Genomic DNA, 25,003 nt, shown 5'->3' with positions numbered 1-25,003 from the left:
TTAAATTTTTAGAGTAAGCCATACATTTTTTCTCATTCTTCCATCATTGTAACTACAAGTAGTAGTAGCACCATAGAGTCAACTTTCCAATAATGGAGACCATGAAAAGCCTACCATCATTACAATTAAACTTGAGATTTAGTTTCGTGAAACTTTTTATTATATTCATACATCTACATTCTGATCTCTTCTTGTGACCTTCCATAAAGCAAGTGTAATCTCTATATGAGAATGTCGAGCCACTCTTGCTATGGAGCTCATATTCATTAGTAAGAACCACATTTAGTCCATGGAAACAAACCCATGTCTAAAGGAGGATCTTTTTGACTTCATAATTGAGTTCCTTAATATCAAAATTGAGTGCCTTAACATTGAGATGCCCCCCTTCTAGGCATTCGGGTGTGTGAATCTAATGGAAAAAAGTTGTACCAGTCTAATTGATTATAATGCCATTATCTCTTTGATTCTTATTGCTATCTAGTCTTTGAAATCTCTTGTCCCCATTTTTCAAGCATCTTGTTCATTAAGTTGGCTTCATCATGACTAGAAACCATTCATATGTTGACATCGATGCTAGTGATCCATTTGATTTAAAGGGATCTTATTGAGTTGTATGAAAGTATTTGCCATTTCCCTACTACCTTTTGTGAATCATCATCCTATTCCAAAAATATTTGACCTAGGGAAAGGGGGGGTTTTGGTTTAGGTACTCTCTAGTATAGTGGCTTTTTCCTTAGCAACAGATGCAGCTCTTTCTTTCTGACTCTTGAATCATTTTCCAACCATCCTCTTTGTTAGAATTCTCTTGATCAGAGACATTAATTATATCCCCAAATTTTATGTTATTCCTAACAACCTTGATCCATGAATATTAATTTGCAAATGGCATCGATGACTCATTTTTATTGGATGCATTAGGACATTCCCTAAAGGAATATCCCCATAGACTGAAACTATAGTAGGCTCCTTTGATTTTCTCTACAAAAGCTTGAATCTAAGTTCACCAACATAAGGCACATTGATATCGAGAAACTTTGGTTTTCCAAATTTGGTTTGCTATTGTTGATGTCCCATATAAGACATAATCAATTTCTGAAGGGTCTAGCCAATAAGGGGGCATATAGTGACTTATTGAATTTCTTGGCAATATTTGAAAGTGAATTCCATAATTAATTTGGTACTTTCACCCAAACTAGGTATTCTTTGTTGATGCCATTTTTCTTAATTTCTACACATTGCATGGGGCATAAAATAGACAAGATGAGGGCCCTAAAAATAATTACTTGCCCAAGGACTTTCTATATTGCTCTCTTTTTGTCAAAAACAACTTCAAAGAACCACTTCCCACCATGGTAGATTTCACTTGTAAGAATGACATTGAATCAAGTTGCAACATCCATAGCTTTTGGCCTTCATGTTAAATATGACATTTGAGAAGGTCTTGTACATATCCAAAAGCACACACTTGAGGAGCCTTCTATCTCTTCCTCCATATTTCTCTTAATCAACTTCACAAACAATTAAAATACAAAGCATGTGTTTGCTTCCCTTGTTTTTGTATGGGCATGAAGACGGTGTTGGTTAGCTCGAATGAGTTGCATGAGGCATTGCACTATGGGTATATGCCATTATATTACTTTGAATGAAGTAATTTCACTATTTGTGCAAAGTTAAGACCACCACTCTTTTTCCTGAATCCACTCACTTGATTGGCCTTGAGATAGTTAAGTTTGAAATATTATTGAGCCAAGTGTTTTCATAAAGATATGAAATAAAAAATGTTTGGAGGGCCTATTCCCAATTTAAATATATTAGTTTGAAAACATGGAAAAAAAGATTCCAAATAACATGGTAAAGCACTCGCTCCAACAAGTTGAGTTTGCTACTATAGAAGGTGGAACCTAACAAACTCTCTACCAAGGAAAGGGTTTGTAAAACACACACAATTATTGGTCAAGTTCCTCCTTTATGTACTTTATAGAATGAGACTATAAAAGACCTTCTCTAAGATTGGAAAAAAACCAATTAATATTGCATAAGCTCGTGCATGCTATAGAGAAAATGAAATTACAAAACCTTAAGGGTCAAAACATGTCTTACATGGAATAAATGGTAGATATGAAAAAACATGGAATATTTAAAGAGTATTGAGAGTTCTTCTAACAATACAAGTGTGAAACACTAGAAATAACTTGTTGTACAAGGAAGAGAAGGAATATGACTCATTTACTAAATGATTCGATACTAAATGTAACAAGTTGGAAAATTCAATAGTTCTTACCAAAAATTATAAAGTTTAAAATCTTTGTATGCATTATGACATGAAGAAAGAGTGTGCACATTTAAGAATCAGACATAGGATGTTAAATTTGACTATTGTAAATGTTTACCCCACTAGTGAAAGGATTGTGAAGTATGCAAAACACATAAAGTAATGCAACTTGATTATAACCTCTTTTTAATACAAGCTAGCATAGTAGTGAAAAGGACTATTGCAAGAAGATGGAAAGAATATATATTTTAGTGTGGAATTATTAATAGGACCTTGTCATGCTGACATAGGTATAAAAGGGGTGAGACATGTAAATATTCACATCTTTTAATAATAATACATTTATTGTCACTTACCTCACCTCCTTGCTCATAGCTTCTATGGCTTCTCTCTCTTCTTTCCTAAGTTTCTCTTTCCTCATCACTCTTTTCTCTCTCTTCTCTGCTCTTCTTTCTCTCAACTCTCAGTTCTCTCCTTGACAAGTGGTATCAAAGCTTAGGATTTTGATCCATTTGATTTTCTAATTTTCAAACATAATTTCTCCAATTTTCCACCGTTAATCTTGGACAAGTAGGTAGAGGAGCCACATGGCAGGTACTTGCTTGCATTCTACTTGAAGCACAGACTAATCTTGGATCTCTAACAAAGATCTTGGAGAGATTTAGCCAAACTATGGCTAAAATGGTAGGTCATTCATCCATTATAGGCTATTTTGAAAGTAACTTGGTAAAATAGAAGTTAATTGGACTTGGGAGAAAAACAAACAATGGTTACTTTTTGGAAAATAGCTTCTTCTTCTTCATGTTTGAGATCTCCATGGAACCTTTAGCCCTTCTACTTTATCTTTCTCCATGAACCTTGCTTCTATTCAAGAAATTGATGATATAGGAAGCTTCTAGGGATGAAACTCTACAAGTTGCATACCATCTTGACCTCTATGGATGATGCCATGTGGATCATCAAGTAGCCTGAAATTTGTGCTAATTTTTCAACCATGTTCTTCTTCATTTCTTCATCTCTTGGATAGCATTGATGCTTCTAAATCATCATTGGCACAATATACTTCAAGTCTCCGATGTCTAGACTACCAAATGAAGCTCTATTTCTCATTCTTTTATGTTCTTGAAACCCTAATATGCAGTTTAGGGGAAACCATGAAAGCTTGAAAGCAAGCTTCAGCTTCTTTCAAGTTTCTTGAAGATTCTTCATCATTTTAGCCTTCAGATTCATTCTTATGAAGATTCCTTGAAGAAATTGCAAAGATCGAGCAAGATTTTCAACCTCAAGAGCTTCCATGGAGTCAAGATTTGCGGGAAATGGGTTCAAGGCTTCAATCTCAAGCTTCCGAGGCCTCAAGATTGCTTCCAAGCATCCATGAAACAAGGATTGAAGGTTATTTCATCAATATTGAGCAACCCAAGGCTTTTTTAAGCATTTGGGATTGTTCAAGCATTCAAACTATGCAAGAGGTATTTGTCTTCAATTCTTGATCTCTCTTATCTATCCAATTGTTAAGCTTCATCCATTTGATTGAGAGATTAAAGAATTGAAAATTTTCAATCAAAATTCGGGCCAAAATCAGCCCATTCATGGAATGTATTGCTTGCTCGATTCAAGTAGTGAATTAGAAGATTTTGCTTGAGTTCTTAACATTGCATTCAATCCTATTTGTTAAAGAGCCAACTAATTGGTTAAATTACTCACTCTAATCCAATAATTTGCTGATGATTAGTTGATTCATGGAAAAATATATCATATAAGTCAGCAGTGAGTTACTATATAGTAAAACCCTCTTCCTATTTATTTGGCCAATTTCAATCCTATTGCATCTCATGGAAAGAGTTGAATGGAAATTTCAGTAATGCATATCATGCTGATTGATTAGAGTAATATATCGCTGCCATGTTGAGATTCCCATGGAGGAAAAAGGAAGATACTAGGGCAGATAGTGGGACAATAGAGAGATGACTCTCCCCTACTATTTAAGATCTCGAAGGGTTGTAACCAATCAACCTAGGGGGAACTTTGCCCACCTCTCTCTTAGTGATTCAAAGCTTGTGTAGGGATCCTTTCCTACCATTTTATTCTTCACATAGGTATTTCGAGTGGAGAATTGAAGATTCAAGCACTCCCAAATATTCAAGACTCTTGAAGATTAAGATAGGGTGAAACAAGGTTGTTATAGGACACTATAGGATATAAAGAGGTCATTACAAGTACCATCTTCCTCATTGGGATACAGATGCAGGTACTACATATTGCCCATAGATCCTATCCAGTTCCCCATAGGTTTTAGAAGCCCTTAGGTACAACCATTTTTCTCTCACACGTGGAAATAGGATACTTATAGGTTAAGATAGGGTATAGGCACGTACAATTTAGTCTCAAAGATTAGGTTACATAATTTTTTGTTCTAGAATAGTTATAACATGCAAAAGCTAACCTTGAACTAAGAATTATTGGCTCCATTTTGAATCAAAAAGTTTGGAAATCTGAGTTTTCTAACTCAAGTTATAGCCAATTTACTAATAGGGGGTCTTGTAGGACTACACTACTATGGCAGGTCATAAAGGGAAGAGTAAGGCCTAGGATGAATATGCCCAATAAATCAAAGATACTTTATTTGAAAATACACCTCAAGAGAGCATTGAAGAGCCTCAAATCCAAGGAGAAGTTAGTGCTCTTAGTCATACCATGTGTGAACATGAGAATAGATATGCTCAAAAGCATATAGAGGTATTATCCAGAGTTGAGCAAATGGTTTTGTCCAATCATCAAACAAAGTCTTCTATTAAATAGTTGTTGGATTTCACTACCCAAATGAAGGCTTCAATTAACAAATTGGTAGAATCCAATACACAAATCATGGCTCAGTTCTCTCAATGGATGAAAATGCAAATGAAAACCAAGGATTCTAGGGAGAAATCTCAATCAAAGAGTGACCCATCAATACCACTTCAGCCACCTAATCAAAATGGTCAAAGTCAAGGAATTATTGGATGAAGGGACATTCCAAATAGTCAATATGAAGTAGAAGAGACTTCACAAAGGCATGAAGACTATTTGGGCAATATGAATGGTGCTAATTCCCATGTTGATGGATTGAATCCTCAAGTTTCTAGAGGTCCTCTACCGTCGGGAAGGCTACACGCTAATTCTCAGCCATCTTTTGGAAGAGTACCATCTCATTTTGGGGGTCCAATGTCTACTAATCATAATCAATCTATTTTGGGACATCAGCCTTTTCATAAGAGGGAATTGAAAATAAAATAATTTTAGAAAAGCACAATGGACAATCATCTTCACCATCCAACCTAGATGAATGGATTTCAAAATTAGAGTCCTATTTTGATATATTCCCTAGAACTAATGATATGAAGCTTCATTTTGCCTCATTACATTTGTAAGGGTTTGAGCATACTTGGTGGAGATACATCAAGAAGGAGCATATACTAGTAGAGAATTGGGATGCATTCAAGACACTTATGGCTAAGGTCGTGGGAGAATATACTAGTAGAGAATTGGGATGCATTCAAGACTCTTATGGTAAGGTCTTTGTTTTTCCTCTTGAAAAAGAGAAATTGGCACAAATATGGTATGGACAAGAGCAAAGAGGCCTAAACGTATGGGATTATACAAACCAATTCCTCAACCTCACCATGTATATAGAGAATATAAGCGATGAAGCTAAACTCCACATGTACATGTATGGTTTAGAACCTTCTTTATCAAAACTAATGTTATGGTGCAAAACCCCACCACTCTTTTCAAAGCCATTGAGCTTACATAACATTATAGAAGGAAGTATAGAAGAGAGTCCACATTTCAGCCTACTTTGTTCTTTTAGTGGCTATTGAATAAGGGAAGGATGGTCACACATTGTGATTATTGGATTTTCCATATACAATGTCTCTCTCTCTTGCTCTCTTGGTCTATCCACCGTAGCTCTTGCTTTCACTTGTATGCTTCCACTCTAACTCTAACTTTCAAATGGTATTAGAGCAAGCATTTGAGGAGCTTCTTCATCCTTTGTTTCACCCTGGATTCAAAGCTTTAAATCAAGGTTTCATGGCAAACATTGTTTCTTCCTCATGAGGTATGTATTGCGTCTTTCCTTCTCCAAGCTTATTCCAGCTTGCTCTTGGCTTGTCGAGGAGCTTCCCAGGGCTTAGATGAGCCTTATTGAGTGCTAATTAAGCTAAGCAATAACCAATCTATCCATTTTGGGTGGATACAGAGTATGATGCAAAAGTTGCGAATAGTTATGGGGCAAATTGATAGCACTTTTGTATCAACATCGGATTCAAGTGTTCTATATTTAGAAACAAAGATCACAATGAGAGCTATGGACCTAAGTGCTCACAAAATTGATTGTCTATTTTACACAGAACAAAATAGTTTTGGTTTGGGCAGCAACTAGTAAATTTCATAATGCATGTTTGATGCTTCAGGGATGCTGAAATGTTTATGCAATCGGTAAATGGTCTTCAATTTGTGTGCTTTTTAACCCTTAAAATAGGGCAGCAAAGGCAAGAAGAGGAAATCATCTTTGAGAGCTCCGAGACATCAAGATGCATGGAAGGAAGAACCAATACAAATGCTTGATGTTCCAAATGTGGGTAGTGAGCATAACTAAATGATGTGAGTTGGGTAATTGATACATGTGCAAGGTCAACTTTGAAGTGCCAATCCAATGCTTTTTGGATAGTAGGACATGCATGCAATGATGGGGCAGCCATGATACTTTGGTAATAGCACTAGTTTCCATGCTATAGAGGGTCAAGGACCCCATAAGGAGATGTATGACATCACTCCTTATGGTATGCAGCAACCAATGTGTAGTGTACAAGGCCTAATGTATTTGGATATGGATGATAATATGTATAACCCCATGTATAACAATGTTGGCATGATGCTAGGGCACAAAGTGGCAAGGTTGGCAATGTATATATGGAGCTCATTTTAATACTGAAAAGGTGGCACCCAGATAACGTGTCCATAAGATTCTCAAAACCATATGATGTGACTATCATTGGAAAGCACTCAAAAATTTGAATCTATTGAGCTATAGAGCGCTCAATTTGGAGTTATAGTGTTCAAGTTATAACAAATCCAAAGATTTGACCATGTGTTCCAAACTTATGGGAAATTCCCATATTCCCCAATATGATGTTTCAAGTTTATTGAATGCTTTTTCATCCTCATATATAAGCATTAAGATCATTGAAGAAGATGAAAATGCTTTCTAGTCTTAGGCTTTCACAGCTCCATCTATTGTATTATAAGAAAGAAGAGGTAGATTTTTAGCAAAGCATTGTATGTGCAAAATTAGTGAATAGTTTGATATGCATAATCACGTTCAATCTTTTGACGAAGGAAAGATTAAGTGGCGACCTTCGATGTCATGTAAGTTATCTTGGGAGCTTATTACAACAAAATCAAATATATTTGTAGGCTTCAAGTATCTACATTCCAAGAATAAGTGACCACATTCGACAAAACTATTGACAAAGATCTCAACATTGAAATCGTTAGGGCCCTTCTCTCGAGCCAGAATTAGATGGTGGTAATCTTTTTAGAGTATATGGGCATTGAGGCTACCTCTAAAAGATAGAGGGATTTCCGTTGGAAGATACAACTATAGTAGAGATGAGCCTTCTAGACACCTCTTTTGAGATGGGTGTATATTTGCATATGTCTAGAATGAGATGTTGCCTCACTTGAGCTTTCGAAACCAAAATCAAGATAGCATCAACATTCACAAAAAAGTTCTTTTTCAACCAACGTAGAGAAGGACAATTTGACATATGATTTTTTTTTTTTTCGGGGGGGGGGGGGGGGGGGGGGGGGCGCACATAAATCAATTCTATAACCAAAATGTTTTTTAAAAGTCCAAATGTTATAATGGTAAACTTAAATTTAAACTAGTTTTTTGGTAGTCTAGCTTGAAAACATACAATAAAGGATGATTTTTTATGAATTGATAATAAAAATAACAAGTTTATATTTTACACTCAATGATAACATGACCTTATGTATCATAATAATAATGACAAGTTTAAAGAACTTGGCATGTGATCTACCTATATTATGGCCCTTCAAGCTACCTGGGAGGCTAGGGTGAAGAGGGTTTGCAAAGGCAGCCAAAAGTTAAATGGTATGTGGTACCATATAAAGTCAAGTGGTTTTGGAGCATGTCTTGTATGTTTGGTAAACTTAAACAAAAGGCATTATCCAAATAGCTAAAGCTATATCCTACTATTTATGCATGTAATACGAGATCATTTGATATCTAATTTAGACTTGGCCATTTTACTTTATGACAGTGCAAGAAGTTATAGAGCCGAATGAAATTTTTGCGTAAGAAATGACAATTAAGACAAGAAAATAGGATAGGGTTTTGCAAATGTTTTATTAATGATTCTAAAAACCAATTAGTGTAATTTGGAGAAGCCAATTGAGGTACTAGATGTGTATGATGAAAAATAGGATTTTAATCATGAGAAGTCGTCTCTAACCAATGGCTCTGAAGATAATCTCATTAACCTTAGTTGGAAAATAGGGGGGCACATCTTCACAAATTTGGGAATTCCATTAGGAGTTGAAATCTCTAAATTACTATGCAAACTGGGTTTTGGAGAAAACTAGAAAAAAATCATTCCTAGAGTGTACATCTTAGCCTCTTAGACTACATGTTAGCTTAAAGTTTTGAAATTTTTCATCTATCCTACCTTGATACTTTATCTCTCTCTAATCATTTGGAATGCAAGGTTGCAAAATTGTTGGGACTCCATGTTAGGGAAGCTCCTATGGGCTAGATAAGAGAAGACAAGATATCTAGCAAAAGAAGTAGTGGAATTCATGGGCAGCTATCACTCCTAAGAATAGATTTTGAGGAAGAGGTCTTAAGAGCCAAACTTGTGAAAAGGTGTTGGAAATAAAAAGTACATTGGCCTCAAATGTTACTGGATATAGTGTATCTAAGAAAGAGGAAACTATATGATGATTTTCAAGAATAAAAGGTTAAATGGTAGCTTTCGAAGTCATGTAAATTAGTTTGGGAGATTATTATTAGCAAACAAGGAGATTATTACTAGCAAACAATATGTTTGCAAGCTTCGGGTATCTACATTCCAAGAACAAGTGGCCACATTTGGTAAAACTATTGACAAATATCTCAACATTGAAATTGTTATGCCCCTGCTCTTAAGCAGAAAGCTTAAAGTGAACGGGTTCTAGTAAGACCTCAAATGTGGAGGCTTGATCAAATTAGATGGTGGTGTTCTAAGTATATGGGCATTGAGGCTACAACTGAAAGATTTTACCTGGAAGTGGTTCTAGGAGCATTTATAACTGGAGAAAAATTGGAAGGTAAGGGAATTCCTACTAGAAGATGCAATTGTGGTAGAGATATGTGTTCTAGACACCTCTTCTAGGATGGTTTTATAGTTGCATATGTTTGGAATGAGAGCTTGCCTCACTTCGGCTTTCGAAATCAAAATCACGATAGCAATGTTCTCAAAAAACTTCTTTTCCGTCCAATGGAGAAAGGAAGAAGTTGGCATATGAGTGGTTTTTCTTTTGTGTGTGTGTGTGTGTGTGTGTGTGTTGGGGGGTGTGGTGTGGGTGGATTACAACATTAATTAGTTTAATAACCAAAAGGTCTAAAAAATAGCCAACTTTTATGAGGATAAACTTGAATTTCAACCATTTTTTCAAAAACCTAACTTAAAAACATACAATAAAGGATGATTTTTTGTGACCACGTACTAATAATAAGTTTATCTTTCACACACAAGGACAGCATGACCTTCTATATCATTGCACAAATAATAAAAAGCAAGTTTAAAGATCTTGGTATGCAATCTAGTTGTATTATGGCCCTTCCAAATATCTGGGAGGTTAGCATGAAGAGCATTTGTGAAGGCGATGACCCCGAAGTTAAATAGGTGGTGGTAACCTACAAAAGTGGTTTTGGAGCATGTCTTGTATGTTTGATAAACTTAAACAAATGGCATTTGGACAAAATAGTTAAAGCTATAACTTGTTATTTATGTGTGTAATGCAAGATCATTTCACTTAACTATTTTACTTGATGACAATGCAACAAGTTGTAGAATCAAAGGAAATTTTCGAGTTGGAAACGGTAACAATCAAGATGAGATAATAGGATTAGATGTCGAAAAGAAGCAGCCTTGATTGTATGTACTTTCACAAGCACATATATGGATCTACCAAGAACAACATTTTGAGAACTAGCTGGAATGATTGTAAATTTTCCCTTAACAAATATTAGTCATACGTAAGACTCATAGCAAAGCTATTTCTACAACAAGCTAATGAAGGACACTTATAGCATATAAGCACCTTTAGACGCTACTGTGTTAAACCAAAGGATACTCTCATAGAGAACCCCAAAAAGCACTTAAGGTTTCTCTTAAGGCCACGTGGCATTGTTGAATATTTTAGGAAACCGACATACCATTATTGTTCAATGAATAAGCAAGATATCTATAAGCGTGTTTATTCATGTAACCTCTTGACAATAGCACTTAAAATTCATGAATGATCAAGATACTTGTAAGCATACTTATTCATCTAACCTCTTGACAAATGCACTTAAAATTTTAGTCTCTTTCAATCAAACCATGCTAGCATATTCTTTTCCAAAGTAGAAGTATGAATCAACCCATTAAGCATGTATGAAGGCTAATCTCAACAAAACAAATTGACTCTTCAATGTTTAGCCATTGTGTGAGTACACATGAAAAACTTGTTAGAAAGGATGTAAGGAAATTACACAGACAATCGACTCCTCCGTCTATATGAATTATATGGGTACACCCAAAAAAGAACTTGTTGAAAAGGATATATGGAAGATAGAGACTCAATCCCAAGGCCTTGTCTCGTTACCACTCATGATCATCACCCCCCTCTCCACTAGAATAAGCATGAGACCTTGTCTTCATACTACTCATGTTCATCACCCATCCTCTTTTTCATGCTACTTCATCTTTCCCAAGGCACCTTTTAGACTTCACATTTTCGTCACCACCTTCAAAGTCCATTTCATCCTACTTGTTTGTGGTCTCCATGACATGAGGAGGTTTGAGTGGACAAGAGAAAGAGAAGTTGGGTGATTGCATCTCTTTCTCTTCTTCCTACTTTTATCTCTTGAAAAATAAAAATCTTCCTCCAAATAAGGATAGACACTCCCTAGTGATCCTCAAGTTTAGCTAAGGCACCTCCTCTTTTGAAAGGATTTCGTGCAGCAATACGAGAAGATAGGCAAGTTATGGTGATCATGCATAGTAGGGTTCCACATTTCAAAACAATAAAATGTACGATCAAGTTACTGCAATATTGCACCCTTTCTTGGCATCAATGCAACCTTGGTCCACTTATTTGCACTAGTTTCTTGGCATCAATGCAACATTGGTCCATTCATATGTTTTCCTTTACATGTGTGGTCTCTCTGTTCCATAGAACTGCAAGATGCCACTTATAACTGCAACTCTGTGGAAGTTACAAAGGTTATGACTAAGAGCTATCACAGCTAGCCAACTGTAGGACTCGAGAAATACCAGTTTGTACTGTCTACAGAAAAAGGCCGACCCAAGACAACAAAATTGACATCTTCGATGTGAAATACATGTCCAGGATGTGATGACAAAGCTCAGTTACCTCTGAACCCAAGTATCAAGGCTTTACAAAGGGCCACTTGATGAGACTATGGGGCTCGTCTATGTGATAACAGTAGGCTTCTCACGACCAGTGAACTCCTGAAGCTTTGACAGTGACAAAGCAACATCTGAGCACGAAATAATCCAGGACACAGTTGAGACAAGTACAAAGTCCTTATGCATAGTCAATTGACAGTTCAAGACTTCAAGATTACATGAGTTAAGAGGACCTACCAATGAGAGGTTTCAAACCAACTTGGGCATCCAAATCATGCCTCGACACATCTGGCTCATACTGCTCCACATAAAGCCTGATTGTTGCACCAGCAGATCCTGTCCCCTGTTGAAGTCATAATAACAACCATTAAGTAAGATAATATAAGAACATATGCTCATGAGTTTGAGCCCTCAGCTCCACTGTTTGACAGCTGTTTTGATTGATCCACTTCCCCTATGCCCCTTACAAAAGCCAAAACTTACCGAAAGGCGGTAAATGATTCGTGACCCATCTGTGAAAACAAAGCGAATGCCTTGCTTGGCTGCTACACTCCCATCAACCTAAAAGCACTGTCAAATATTACTATCCACTAGCCTATTCAGCCTTAATTGTTGTTTCCCTCAAATCAATATGACTGGCTTACTGGATCTGTGTAAGTGAAATCATCTGCAAGCTTCAATGTGTAGTTCCCTGAAAGATAGCAATGGATCAAAACCTCTTGTACACTATTCAACATTGAATCCTGGTCCTCAACAGGTTCAGTGGCAAAACACATCAACTTACCATATTTATCGCCCTGCTTGCTTTTAGAGATCAGTGATCGCAAATGCTCGATCATCTTGTTAGCTGAAGCTGCATCACATTCCTGTACACACACCTCTCAGCTGTGAAGTGTAAAGAGTTCCAACAAACTAGTTTCCTCAGTGAGGCAAGAGTTCATGTACAATATCCTTGGAAAGGTAGCTCTCCATGGGAAAGTTTGAGCTACCTACCTCATAGTCATATCTTGAAAAAAAGTTCCTGCCATATGTCGCCCAATGCTCCTTGGCAATGTCTGCAACAGAAACTAGCTTTTCCCCAATTTTATTCTCCTTATTTCGGTGGGCCAATATTGAGAGCCAAGCAAGAACAGCCCTATAACATGCATTTTCTTTGGCCTTTTAGCAACCCATGCCCAAGACAACACTAGTAATAATAATAACAAGCCACCTCGTTTCTGTTGATAAAATAATACCAGATACCATCCTTTTCACGAATGTGGTCTGATCCAGTACCAAAGCTTTCTTCTCCACATATTGAAAGCTTCCCTGCATCCATTAGGTTACCAAAAAACTTCCAACCTGTAGGAACCTGCGTCATTCTTGTATTAGACACTTGTATCAACAATTGATCTTTTTCGAAAGGTAAATAGATGATGTGTAGATGATGTGCATTGCCTTATGAGATAATGCATAGCATATCCTAGAAGCTCTGAACCAGGCTCAATTAATAACAAGTAGATGTATACAATGCCATCTAGCTGTATACCTCAAAAAATGGAAGCGACAATTTCTCAGCCACTCGATCAAGGGCAGCACTTGTAGGCATTGATCTTGCAAGACCCTGGAACACTTAGATTCCTCAGAGTCATGATACCCTAAGATAATATTATCAGCATGCAGATTTGAATACTTTCCACAATTAGTAAAAAGGCAGAAATTTTTCTTCAAGTTATTAAGAGTGAAACTATGTGCTCACCAGGCAGATACAAGAAGAATGAACAAAGCTTTGAATAAATTACACGCTTCATAAAGACAATGTCAAAGGCTCAAGAAATGCTGTGTTTGCCTCTGGTTGTTGCTTTACCTTTGGGCCATCCTTGAAATAAGGAATCGCTGCTTGAGCATTTGCTGCAATCATAGCCACCGAATCTGATGGTGTGATGAAAAAATGATTTCCTAGTATCATGTTTCGATCACCATCTCCTGCAGGAAAATTGGCAATGAGACATGCACATGCAAAGACCTATAATCTGCAATTTCTACATTTAAATGCAGCTCAAAAATCCCACCGTCACTAGCTGCTCCAAAATCTGGTGCATCCAACCCGTACATTATCTTCACCAGCTCCTCAGCATATCTACATGTAGAACACACAATCTTGATTGATTGTTTCAGCTATTATACAATAAAATTCATACCCAAAGTCAGTGTGGACTTCACGTAAGGTTTGGGTCAGGATGACCGCCTCCAAAATCCTCTAAAGGAATTCCATTCATGATTGAATCCTGCAAGTTTCAGTTGCATGATCATTCAGCACTGTTTCAAAAATGCAACTACTACACTTGTAATAATATTGCAAACGGGACAGAAGGATTCCAAGCACAATAGCTACCTCCTTTGCCCCCAATCTGTCCACAAAAATGGGTTTCGCATAGGCCCCAGTAATAGCATGCATTGCATCGAACTTAAACCTGAATAGTTAGATCATTTAGTCTCACTTGAGCTTTTCCCTTCCAACAAGCTACCAGGTTCTTTTCTAGCTAGTAGCAACGTTCAAACTTGACATCCAATAAAGTGCCAAATATTGTCGTGTTTTGACCTTCACATCAAACAGGGCATTTACATTACCCTACCTTTTGGTGCTAGCATATTTATGACTTGAAGTGTGATAGACAGCAAAAACATTTTGGAAAACTTGTTCAGGGTTCCATTGGGGAAAGCCCGGTAAATGTGATTTCTAAACAGACTAAGAAAACGTAGAAACTAGTTTATGGCATGAGTGTTCGAAGAAACCTTTTTATTGTTTCTTATTAAAAAAAATGGTTTGATCACAAAATGAATTCTAGGGGATCTCCATTTGAAAGTGACCCAGAGGCATACATTGGACCCCTTTGGCCATAGGACCTTTCGGCTTCCATGCCCCTTGTGTTGGGGCATCTAGCCCAATGTTCTAGCACCTGAAGGGTTCTCAAGAGTTTCAAAGAAAGTTGCCGATGAAGAGGGCCCTTCTCACCTCAGCCACTGCATGTGTGCATGTTCTTATGTTGCTTGTATTGGCTTCCATGTGGACGTGTCCACCTTCTACACTCTTCTAACTTCAGCCAGTGCATGTCATTATGTTTCTCACATTTACTTGCCTTGAGAGCAAGTGTGTATGTGCATCTCTCATTGTGCCCTCATTTAGTGATTCCATTGATTTTGTCTTCATGGTACCAGAGAGAGCTTTTTGAGCTTCTTTGATGCAATCCTATGTCCATTGCAAAGACCAAGACTGCACAGCTCTATGCTAATTTCGTTGTTGTGTGGCCATAAGACAGTTGCATGCTCTGTTTTGCTGGTGTATACTGTGTTTTGTATAAGGCAAGCGAAGCATTTCTGTATTTTACACCGTCAGGGGTGTGGCTGCTAGGTTTAGCTGATCTCTGGCTGCTTGGAGCAGTCACCACCTTTGCTCTGCAACTATCATCAATGGTGAGTTTATCCACCGCTGCAGGGAGCTTGTAAGTGCTGTTAGGATATGAATTTTTCTGTTAGGAGGTTGTTGTTCCACACTTCCACTATTTTTGAAAGGAGGGCTTCTTGAGCTGTGCAAACAGGATCAGCCATCCGATTACAGGTTGCAATCTGACAGGTTGCCAAGTAGAGCGTTTACACAGGATGGCTATCTCGTGTACCTGCAGCACTTTCGCCAATAACTGTCTCTGATGCCTGTATTTGGAATAGCAACTCCTGCAGTTGTACTGGTGGCTGTAACTGCTGTCCATTTTGACTGGTGCCTGTTCCTACTGTCGTAAACACCAGCAGATGCTACTGCTGTTAAATTTGATTCAGGACTGCTTCTAGCAGCTACATGGGTTCTTCAGTTTATCACATGTGGCTGTCCTGGTGTGGCTACTGATTGGGCTTGTGGACAGCAATGTAAACATGCGTCCCTCAGCTTGGTCACAGCTTGCTGAACTGTTCAACAACTCTACTCTGCATTAACTTCTTTAAAGGAATCCTTGCTTGGCACAAGATTCCTAGGCCTCTAGGCGTGGGTTGCAGGAGTGTAGCTGGATATACACAAAATCCTGCAAGCACTGCATCGGATCATAATTGCTAGGACTCTCAAAAACGGGGAAACGGAAACGTGTTTTGAAGTTGCGAATTGGCCCGTAGCCAAAATGTCGAAACACGGATCCAAAATGCATGGCAATGTTTAGGAGTATTTTCATGTTGCACGTATGTTGAGGGGTAATATCATTTGTAACGTTAGCCTTTCCACAAAAACCAATTAAATTCCTAAACATAATACGAAGACTATCTTGGGCTACCTCCGCCTACTCGAGCGACAAATGCTTCCCCACAAGGAGACTCCGCACAAATGTAAATGAACAATAAAAGAAAGCTTAAAAACTATAGAGCTAACAGCTAACAGAAAGCCCAAGCTGATACCATAGTTTCCTAGAGTTTCGGAAACAGGAAAATGGAAACACATTTTGGAGTTGCGAAACAAAGTTTTGGCCCAAGGCCGAAACGGCAAAACAGGGAAATGGATTTTATGTATATTTCTAGGAAGATTTTACTCTTAGACATATATAAAAGGGTAATACCATTTGCAACTTGAACCTTTACACCAACTACTTGAATTCCTCGACAATACAGAGTATACATGTAACATTAGAAGAGATTTGACAAGAGGTATACATGATCCTACCAAAGTTTGTAAACTCACAATCCATGAGTTTCAAAAACTTTCAAGATTAGGATTCAAAACTCGATATAGAGGACTACAATGTGCCATTTGTGATGATGTCCACAATGACCAATCATAGAGTCATATTACCATTTATGTCATATAGACTCAAAAAGGAGAGTACTTATTAAATTATGACACAAAAAATAAATGCATGCAACATTATCCAAATGCCAATGATCCATGAGCATGATCAATAAGTCTACAAAGTATAGTGTAGAATGTGCTGCCAAAATGATCATGAACTTGATTCTTAGATCTATATAGTATGAATCATGATGTATCTACTATCATCTATGATCTAAACAGTCACTCTGCATCATCCAAATTGGAGGGAAAACCCTGCAAATCTAAGGGAAAACAGCTGCAAATAGTGTGAACAGGAAAGGAAAAGGATTAGGCAATTGAAGGATGAGGGATTTAGGGTCTAAGGAAAGTGAGCAGCAATAAAAGTGGATGGAGAGTAGAGAAAAACAAGTGCAAACTGCATGCAAGGAGGCAAAATGACCAAAATGACCCGAAATTGCTATTTTCCCCTACCTATTCTGAAATGCCTATCTCGAAATGTGTTTTGGACAAGAAACATTTCGAACCATTTCCATTTCCCTTTTGAGCAACTCTAGCTGATACAATCAGGAGTGATAAAGCCTGATGTACATGCACCAAGATTAGTAATATCATGGAGGTACATGGAGCCTAGCTTTTGCAATGATCTCTTGTATCCTCATGCATGCATTGCCAATGCTTGTGATGTGGTCTAGGACATTTGGATCAGCCAAGCCAGACGGAATGATCAAACACTGTCCCTTGTCTAGGCGCAAACGGAGTCTCCTCAATGCTTCTTGTAGATATAGACTGAGACTGGGGCTCCCTCATAAAGAAATCTATACGCTGCCTCTGAATAGGTCCTCCATGTCCTTGGGCTCTACTCCCAAGGAGCATCTCTCTAAGCATCGTGTCTTAATGAGAAAAAGGCCAAGACATCGGTGATCATTGTAATCCATGACTCTCAATAGTCACCCAAATCCGTCTTTGAAAAGACAATGAAAGTAGCTTCGAATCTCATAGTATGTTGGGCAAAGTCAAATGTAGTATTCATATGTGCTCCTTTGGGGTTATGGATCTATATTTACCAATCTCAATCTCTAACTAATGTCAAGAGTTGCGCAACTTGCCAATAGCACATCTAATCCCATGGAAAAGATGGGTGTCCATGTATCTCGGATGAACAATAAAGCTATCTCTGATTGCACATAAATACCCTCATGCAAATCCCCATGGGATTCCACTCATGAACATCAATTTTCACGTTCATTTTGCATTGGGTATTATCCATTTGTTGTAGCCTATACATTGTGATTTGTAACTCGTGAATGCCCACTCATGAACATCAATTTTCACTTTTATTTTGCATTAGGTATTATCCATTTGTTGTAGCCTATACATTGTGATTTGTAACTCATGAATGCTAATTTCTAAATGAGTAGGTGAAATGCATTTTTGTTTTAGGCTTTAGATTTTGGACTCTTAAGATCCAAATGGAATGAAGATTTTCATTTAATGGGAGTATTTCTTCCTACTAATAATATTAATATATGGTAATTTTAGAAAGGATCTTAAGGACAAGTTGATAGCCATAAGCTCCTAGTCAAGAATAGGCAATCTTGCTCAAATTTTGTTGAAAGTTACCCCAAACTTTTTAAAATCTTTTATCACTCTCCTCACAATTGGTGATTAGGTTATCACAATTCTCCTTGTACTAAAGGCCAATGACTAAAGGTTGGGCAAGCATTCCTTGCACTAGTACACACTATACAATCATATATAAGTAAAGATAATGAAAAATAAGGATAATTGAGCCAAAAGCTTCTTGTGGTCTCTCTTTTTTTTTCTCGTAATACGTAATTGTATTAATTACGAAAAAAGTACAAGATTACATGATTACATGATTACAAGATGAAGGATAGCGCTAGGCCATTGTGTGTAAACTTGCTTTACGAAAGATCAAATAACTAAAAGAGTACAAAGTCACAGCAAAGAAGCAACATAGGTTGTTGTATGCCAAGGAGCTAAATCCTCCCTAGCAAGAAGATTCTCCCTCTCTCTCTCTCTCTCTCTCTCTCTCTCTCTCTCTCTCTCTCTCTCTCTCTTTTCTTTTCGTGAAGATAATTGAATTAAAAAGTAAATATTTACATCAGACCATCAGGTCAACATTGAAAATGACAAATGTAAAGGAAAGTCTACACAGACTCTTAACACAGGAATGTCACTCCGAAAGAACAGCTAGTGTGGAGCGAACAGTATCCAACCAGGGAGCAACAATGTCAAGAAGAACTAGATCAGCAGACACCATAGAGGAGATTTGCCACAACACTAAACCACGAATTCGGGTCACATGACCATGATTGCCAAAAAATGAATAAAAAATGAAGGCATTCCGAATACACCAAGTATGTCACAAGGCTGTCCATCTAAGGAAATGTAAAAGGCAAGAATAATCTAAACTCAAAGAGGTCATGGAGGCCATCTTTTCCATAATCCACGAACGAGAGCTGATATCCAGTGCTGAGTCAAGGAGAACCATACACGAGAAACAAAACTCCAAATATGTCTCGCAACAGGGCAAGAGACAAAAAGATGAAGCACTGTCTCATCACATGTAGTACAAAATACACATCTACCATTAGAGATCTTATGAGCACGCAACACATCCCCAGTAGGAAGAGCCCCAATAAGTAGCCTCCATATAAAAACTTTCCCCTAATACGGAATCTTAGATTTCCAAAGCTACATGAATCTATCTTGCCACTTCTTTTTGCTATCCTGAAGATGCCATACTTTATTAGCCTTATCCGTGACCCATCTTTTGGCCTCCACCATCTAATGATATATATGGTTAGCTGACCTTTTCTTGAAATCATCAAGAATGACAAACTTACAATCATGCCAGGGAGGCAATAGTCGAAGCATAGGCAAAGGATAGTACCCGAAAGTGGTGACGAATATGCCGAAAAGAATAAAGACGGGCCTGCCCAGGAATGACACCATCTAGGACTATCTACAACCCCAAACAAGCCATCCGGTTGAACTTGTAGCTAGCACTCCTCCTAGCACAGAATTTTCCTCCTTACGAAAATTCTCTCTCTCTCTCTCTCTCTCTCTCTCTCTCTCTCTCTCTCTCTCTCGTAATAGGTAATTGTATTAATTATGAAAAAAGTACAAGATTACATGATTACAAGATGTAGGATGGCTCTAGGCCATCATGCATAAACTTGCTTTACAAAATATCAAATAACTAAAAGAGTACAAAAGTCATGACAAAGAAGCAACAAAGACTACCATATGCCAAGGAGCTAATCCTTTCTAGAAAGAAGATCAGCATGTTGCACAAGTCTAACTACTACTATAGAAGACCCTTTAATTTGGCTATGTGTCCTTGGATGCCCGCGCCAGAGTCAAAGACAAAAGCATTTCAAGTGATCCAATTATGCCAACAGCCCCACAATGTGAAAAAATGGAACAAGACCTTCATATGTGGCTCCACCGAGGTGGGGATATTTGGCCCTAACAAAAACCCAATCAAAAGGGTGTAGTGCTAGACCAACAATAGCTTGCCACATATTTGTCAAAGAGCCCAAATTTACCTAGCTAAAGGGCAAGAAATAATTCTATGATGCGAAGATTCCACACTAGTTGTACAAAAAAGCAGGTGCCATTTGAGATTCGGCGCTTAGAAAGGACCGAAGCAAGGGGAAGCCCACCAATGATCTCTCCAAAGAAAGACCTTGCATTTGAATGGAGTGTTGTTCAATCATCCTTCCATCACTTTGATTTTCCACCAAGCCTCGGATTTATGCATGCCCCAAATCGCATTGGCTTTAGTAACCAGCCAATGCTTGTCCTTAATCAAGAGATGATACACTTGGTTAGCCGAAGCCTTTTGAAGACAAAGACAACTAGCAAGATCCCAATCTTGCCGAGGGCAATCCTAGTCAAGTGCTGGAAAAGGCTGCATAGGCTGCATCAACCTTTCAATCCGGCCCCACAAGTCGCAGTATCCACGAGGAATCTGATAAGTCTCCTCACTGTATGGAAATCCAAGAGATACCTACATGCAAGGAGTCCTTTTTCCTCAACATAAAATGGATGTGTTTGATGAGTGCATTCAAAGAAGCGGTGTTCCAAGGTAGACGTGGTAAAAAGTAGGTAAGCATGGGTAGCATGATGGTCGATGCTACTTTGAGGCATACATGAAAGAGCAACACCTCTATTTTCCAATAGATAAATCTTGCCTTCATCTTTCAGGAGATCCATTCCAACAAGTATTTTGACTTAACACCAACACCCAAAGGATATCCCAAGTGTCTAATCACATTGCCACGGGCCACCAGCACCCCCTACCATCCTAAGGACTGGATGTCAGATTTAGTGCAACTAATGAGGGATGATTTTGCAATATTAAAATGCAGACCAAAAGCACACCCAAACAGTGTCCAAACATCCAATGCCTTATGAAGATTGTCCTTCTCTGCACGCAAGATCATGAAGGTGTCATCTACTCTAGCAACTAAGCAACAAAATGTTGTCCAAAAGAAAGAGATAAACCTACCAACTACCAGTGCTCACCATACGGGACAACATGATGAGCATTGGATGCCTTGCCAAGGCAAAAAACAAAGGCCTCACTCAATGGACAACCCTGTCGGACCGAGCATGCAAGGGGGAAGGGGTCAATAACACCACCATTTAACATAACCCTGGAAGAAGTATCAGCACTGATAGTATAGATCAACTAGGACAAACGCGGCCCAAAACCCATAGTATGCACCAGTTTTGCAAGAAAGGACCAATCCAAATAATCAAAAGTGTTCTCCAAATTGGATTGCACTAATACCACCTCCTAGTTAGAGTGCTTGGCATAGTCAATTTCCATCTGCACATTCAGCACATTATGCAAAATGTTTCTATGCTTAACGAAGCTATACTCATTGGGGTGCATGATGGTAGGGAGACGTCTATGAAGGCGGTTAGCCACATCTTTAGAGAAAATTTTCTACATCGAGCCTATAAAGGAGATGAGTCTCCAATGTTTCAACATTGACGGAGATGGCACTCTCAGGGCCAATTTAATAACTCCCCCCTTCCATGATACTAGCAAAGCTCCGGTTTCCCAAACCTATTGACACATCACAGTCAAAGGTTTCGCCACGTAAGTGGCATAGGTCTCAAAAAACTCATTAGTGAGGCCATCCCAACCAAGACTTTTATCCATGGGTAAGTGCAATAAGACATCCATGACCTTATCCTCATGAATGCCACTTTCCAATGCAACCTGTATGTTAGATGAAATGTGGTCCCGAACCAAATCATAAAAAGCCAGACAAGCTGTAGAAATATGCTCACAGGGGTGTTGGGCCGTTCCAAGAAGCTCCATAAAATAGTCGCAACACATGCAAACAATGGATTGTTGATTTGTAACCATGTGCCCATCCGGATGTTATAGTCTAACCATATTCTCACAGGCAGGGGAAGGATGCAAACTCTGAAAGATTTTGATTTCAATTTAGCCTATTGATAAGATTTCAATTGAAACTGCTAGATAAGATCAACCAAGCGCATTTCCAATGAGGACAAGAATGTATCATTCGGGGATTGGAGAAGCAATAAACACACTAAGGCTATAGTTCCTCTTCCGCCTATCGACGATGTTTGCAAAGGGATGCATGATGGATACTATATTGTCAAGCAACCCATAGTACATTACCAATCAATTGCTCAAAGAAGTGAGCTCCTCCTAACAGGAAATCAAACATGAATCGGTCAAGCACTTGCCCCATACAACCATTCAAAACAAGGTGCTTCAAATAAGACAAATTGAAGCACAATAATAGATTGCCGAAAAACTGTGCAAAAGGAACCCTCGACTGTGCAAGCATCTCAGACTACACAGGAAAATGGTCCAACAAGGTGTAGCTTTGCAAGACTTGCATGTCCAAGATCTCTAGCATGAAGGCATCATAATGCACGATGTAGATACGATCCAATCTAGACCATGTAGTGATATGTTGTGCCGAGTGAAAAGTGAATGTCGGATCCAATAGGCAAAGCCACAACCAAAGATCTTGTTTAAGAAAATTGAAAGCAAGCTCCTACTAAATACGACTCTCGGGAGCATCCATTACAAATGCTCAGAGGTAGATTGTGACGCATCAATACACATATTGAAATCTCCCATCAACAAACCTCGTCTACCAAGTGCCAAACAAGTTGCCAGTCTGTCCCACAAACCACATCTAGACAAGGGATCATTTGGGGCATACAAGTTCAACAGCCATAGGACCTCCCCTTCGAACATGATTTTAACCACTAGAAAACGACTATACACATCATTCTTGATTAGGACTAGCTGAAATCTCTCATAAATAACCATGAGCACACCAAAGTAATGTTGTACAAAGCCCCCAGCATTAAAAAAACAAAACCCGTGGTAGTCCACAATCTTGCATGCATGGTCGTGACTCTTATACTCAACAACACATAAAACATCCCATTGATTATCATGCAAAATGCAGCACATGTCATACTACTTACTATGCGAGCAAATGCCATACACATTCCAAGTGGCAACTTTCATATTTATTCAGAGAAAGAAAATCAAACCCAAGGCTGCTTTTGCCTCGATTTAACTTTTTGTGCTAGCAATTCAAGAGTTCCCTCATGAAGAAAATCTGCCAGAATTGCAAATGAGTTCTCATCCTCTAGCTTGCCGATTTTGAGATAAAGGGATCCTCTCCCTTTTTTGGGGCGAACCTTGGATAACGGCGATCCCATGGCGTAAGCACCTTACCCCATGTGTCAAGGTAAGTCTCGTTGTCAAATCTTTAAAACGGTTCGCAGAACCTTTTGCTATAGAAGGTATCCAAGGGGCAGACGAGACCATGGCATTATTTGGACATGCCACAAGGGCCTTGTCTTTTTGTTGAACATAGGTATGTAGAGTGTCCCAGACAAGCTAAGCATAGCAACTGAAAAGTCAACAATACTCTTCTTGCTTCTTTTAGGGCATACACCCTAATCCTAGTGATTCAAAGACTGCATAGGCTTTCTCCCCTTGTTTGCATTGATTACAGCAAGGGCCTCATCATCCGAAAGACTGTCAACCATAAGATCCTCATTAATAGCCGAGGCACTCCTAGCCTTTGGAGCTATATGTTTTTCTGGGTAGGGCATTCAGCCATAAAATGCCCCAACTGCCCACAAGAGAAACAGTGACCAGCAAAAGTGCCCCATTTCAAACGAAAATGCAATGATGGCATGCCAAGGCAATTTAGCCACAGCCAATTAGGCCTCTTGCAAGAGGTATCTCATTACAAACACGTGGCTATGATTTGTGGCCCTTAAACTAGGAGGCACCAAGATTGTACCAATAGCTGCCATAGCTTCCTTTAGCAAAGGCCAGTACACAACAAGACAAGCTTCCACTTCTACCAACACTGGGCACTCCTATTGAAGCAAGCGCTAGAAATCGGCCAACTGTTGCCAAGGCATGGCATGAACAAAACAGTGATAAAAAAACAAAGGCACTTTGGCTAGGAGATTATCACCGAGTGTGGCTATTAACGTTACTTCATAAAAACCCTGTGATCCCACAAAAATCTCTTCCACACAGTCACCCAATAGAAGGGAATTCAACCAACGGTGGCGAATCCAAGAAATCACTAGGATTCCAGCCTATAAAGAAAAGGATAAGCCCTCTTTCATAAAATGCCAAAAATAAACACAACATTGTCTTTGTATCCACAATAGCTTCCAAAGCATCATCCTAATCCTGGACAAGGAAGGTCTCACAATTGTGCTGGACATAGTCTCCCAATAACGTATTAGCAAACTCCAACAAGTGTTCCTAGTCTAAATCTTGAGATTCCTCAATGGTAGCCGCGACCTTTGCATAGGAGTGTGGCTGTGATCATCTCGCAAAGGTTTCCCTGTGTCTTCCATCAAAGTATCAGAAGCATGTTTGCTGCATTTGACTGGTAGCTGCACATCACGACCAGGTTGAACTTCGCAACAAGGGACCACCATCTCAATACATGGAACCATTTCTTCCCCCTCTTCAGCATCTGAATCAGGCCCCAAAGCCTCAACCACCTAATCAATAACAGTGGTGTTCAATTCCAACACGACTATTGTAGCAACAAAGTACACGGGCTTTGTTCGCCAAATCATCTGACTGATCCGTGATCTGATTTGATCTAAGATCTGCTCAAATCTGCTCAAATCTGCTCTACTCTGTGTGTGTGTGTGTGTGTGCGCGCATGCACATGTGCATTGACT

The 25,003-nt window shown here is 38.6% G+C and overlaps 1 protein-coding gene across 2 annotated transcripts in view; it reads right to left on the bottom strand.

Moving 5' to 3' along the window:
• Nucleotides 1–11,686: 11,686 nt before the first annotated feature.
• Nucleotides 11,687–25,003, bottom strand: part of PGM (phosphoglucomutase) — a 35,650-nt gene continuing 22,333 nt past the window's right edge. For both annotated transcript variants that reach the window (XM_087685130.1, XM_087685131.1), the window contains exons 11-22: nt 14,327–14,405; nt 14,155–14,219; nt 14,004–14,071; nt 13,799–13,917; nt 13,481–13,555; nt 13,188–13,303; nt 12,946–13,087; nt 12,737–12,818; nt 12,597–12,643; nt 12,436–12,513; nt 12,190–12,295; nt 11,687–12,083 (exon numbers count right to left, since the gene is read on the bottom strand). In XM_087685130.1, the coding sequence (XP_087541256.1) occupies nt 12,016–12,083; nt 12,190–12,295; nt 12,436–12,513; nt 12,597–12,643; nt 12,737–12,818; nt 12,946–13,087; nt 13,188–13,303; nt 13,481–13,555; nt 13,799–13,917; nt 14,004–14,071; nt 14,155–14,219; nt 14,327–14,405 (1,045 nt within the window). In that variant the 3' untranslated portion in view covers nt 11,687–12,015. The remainder of the gene's footprint in view (nt 12,084–12,189; nt 12,296–12,435; nt 12,514–12,596; nt 12,644–12,736; nt 12,819–12,945; nt 13,088–13,187; nt 13,304–13,480; nt 13,556–13,798; nt 13,918–14,003; nt 14,072–14,154; nt 14,220–14,326; nt 14,406–25,003) is intronic.

This window comes from Lygodium microphyllum, chromosome 9, assembly GCF_053477565.2.
Source record: "Lygodium microphyllum isolate KBCC chromosome 9, Lygodium_microphyllum_v1.1.10, whole genome shotgun sequence".
NCBI lineage: Eukaryota > Viridiplantae > Streptophyta > Polypodiopsida > Schizaeales > Lygodiaceae > Lygodium > Lygodium microphyllum.
This window is presented reverse-complemented; position numbering and strand designations above follow the sequence as displayed.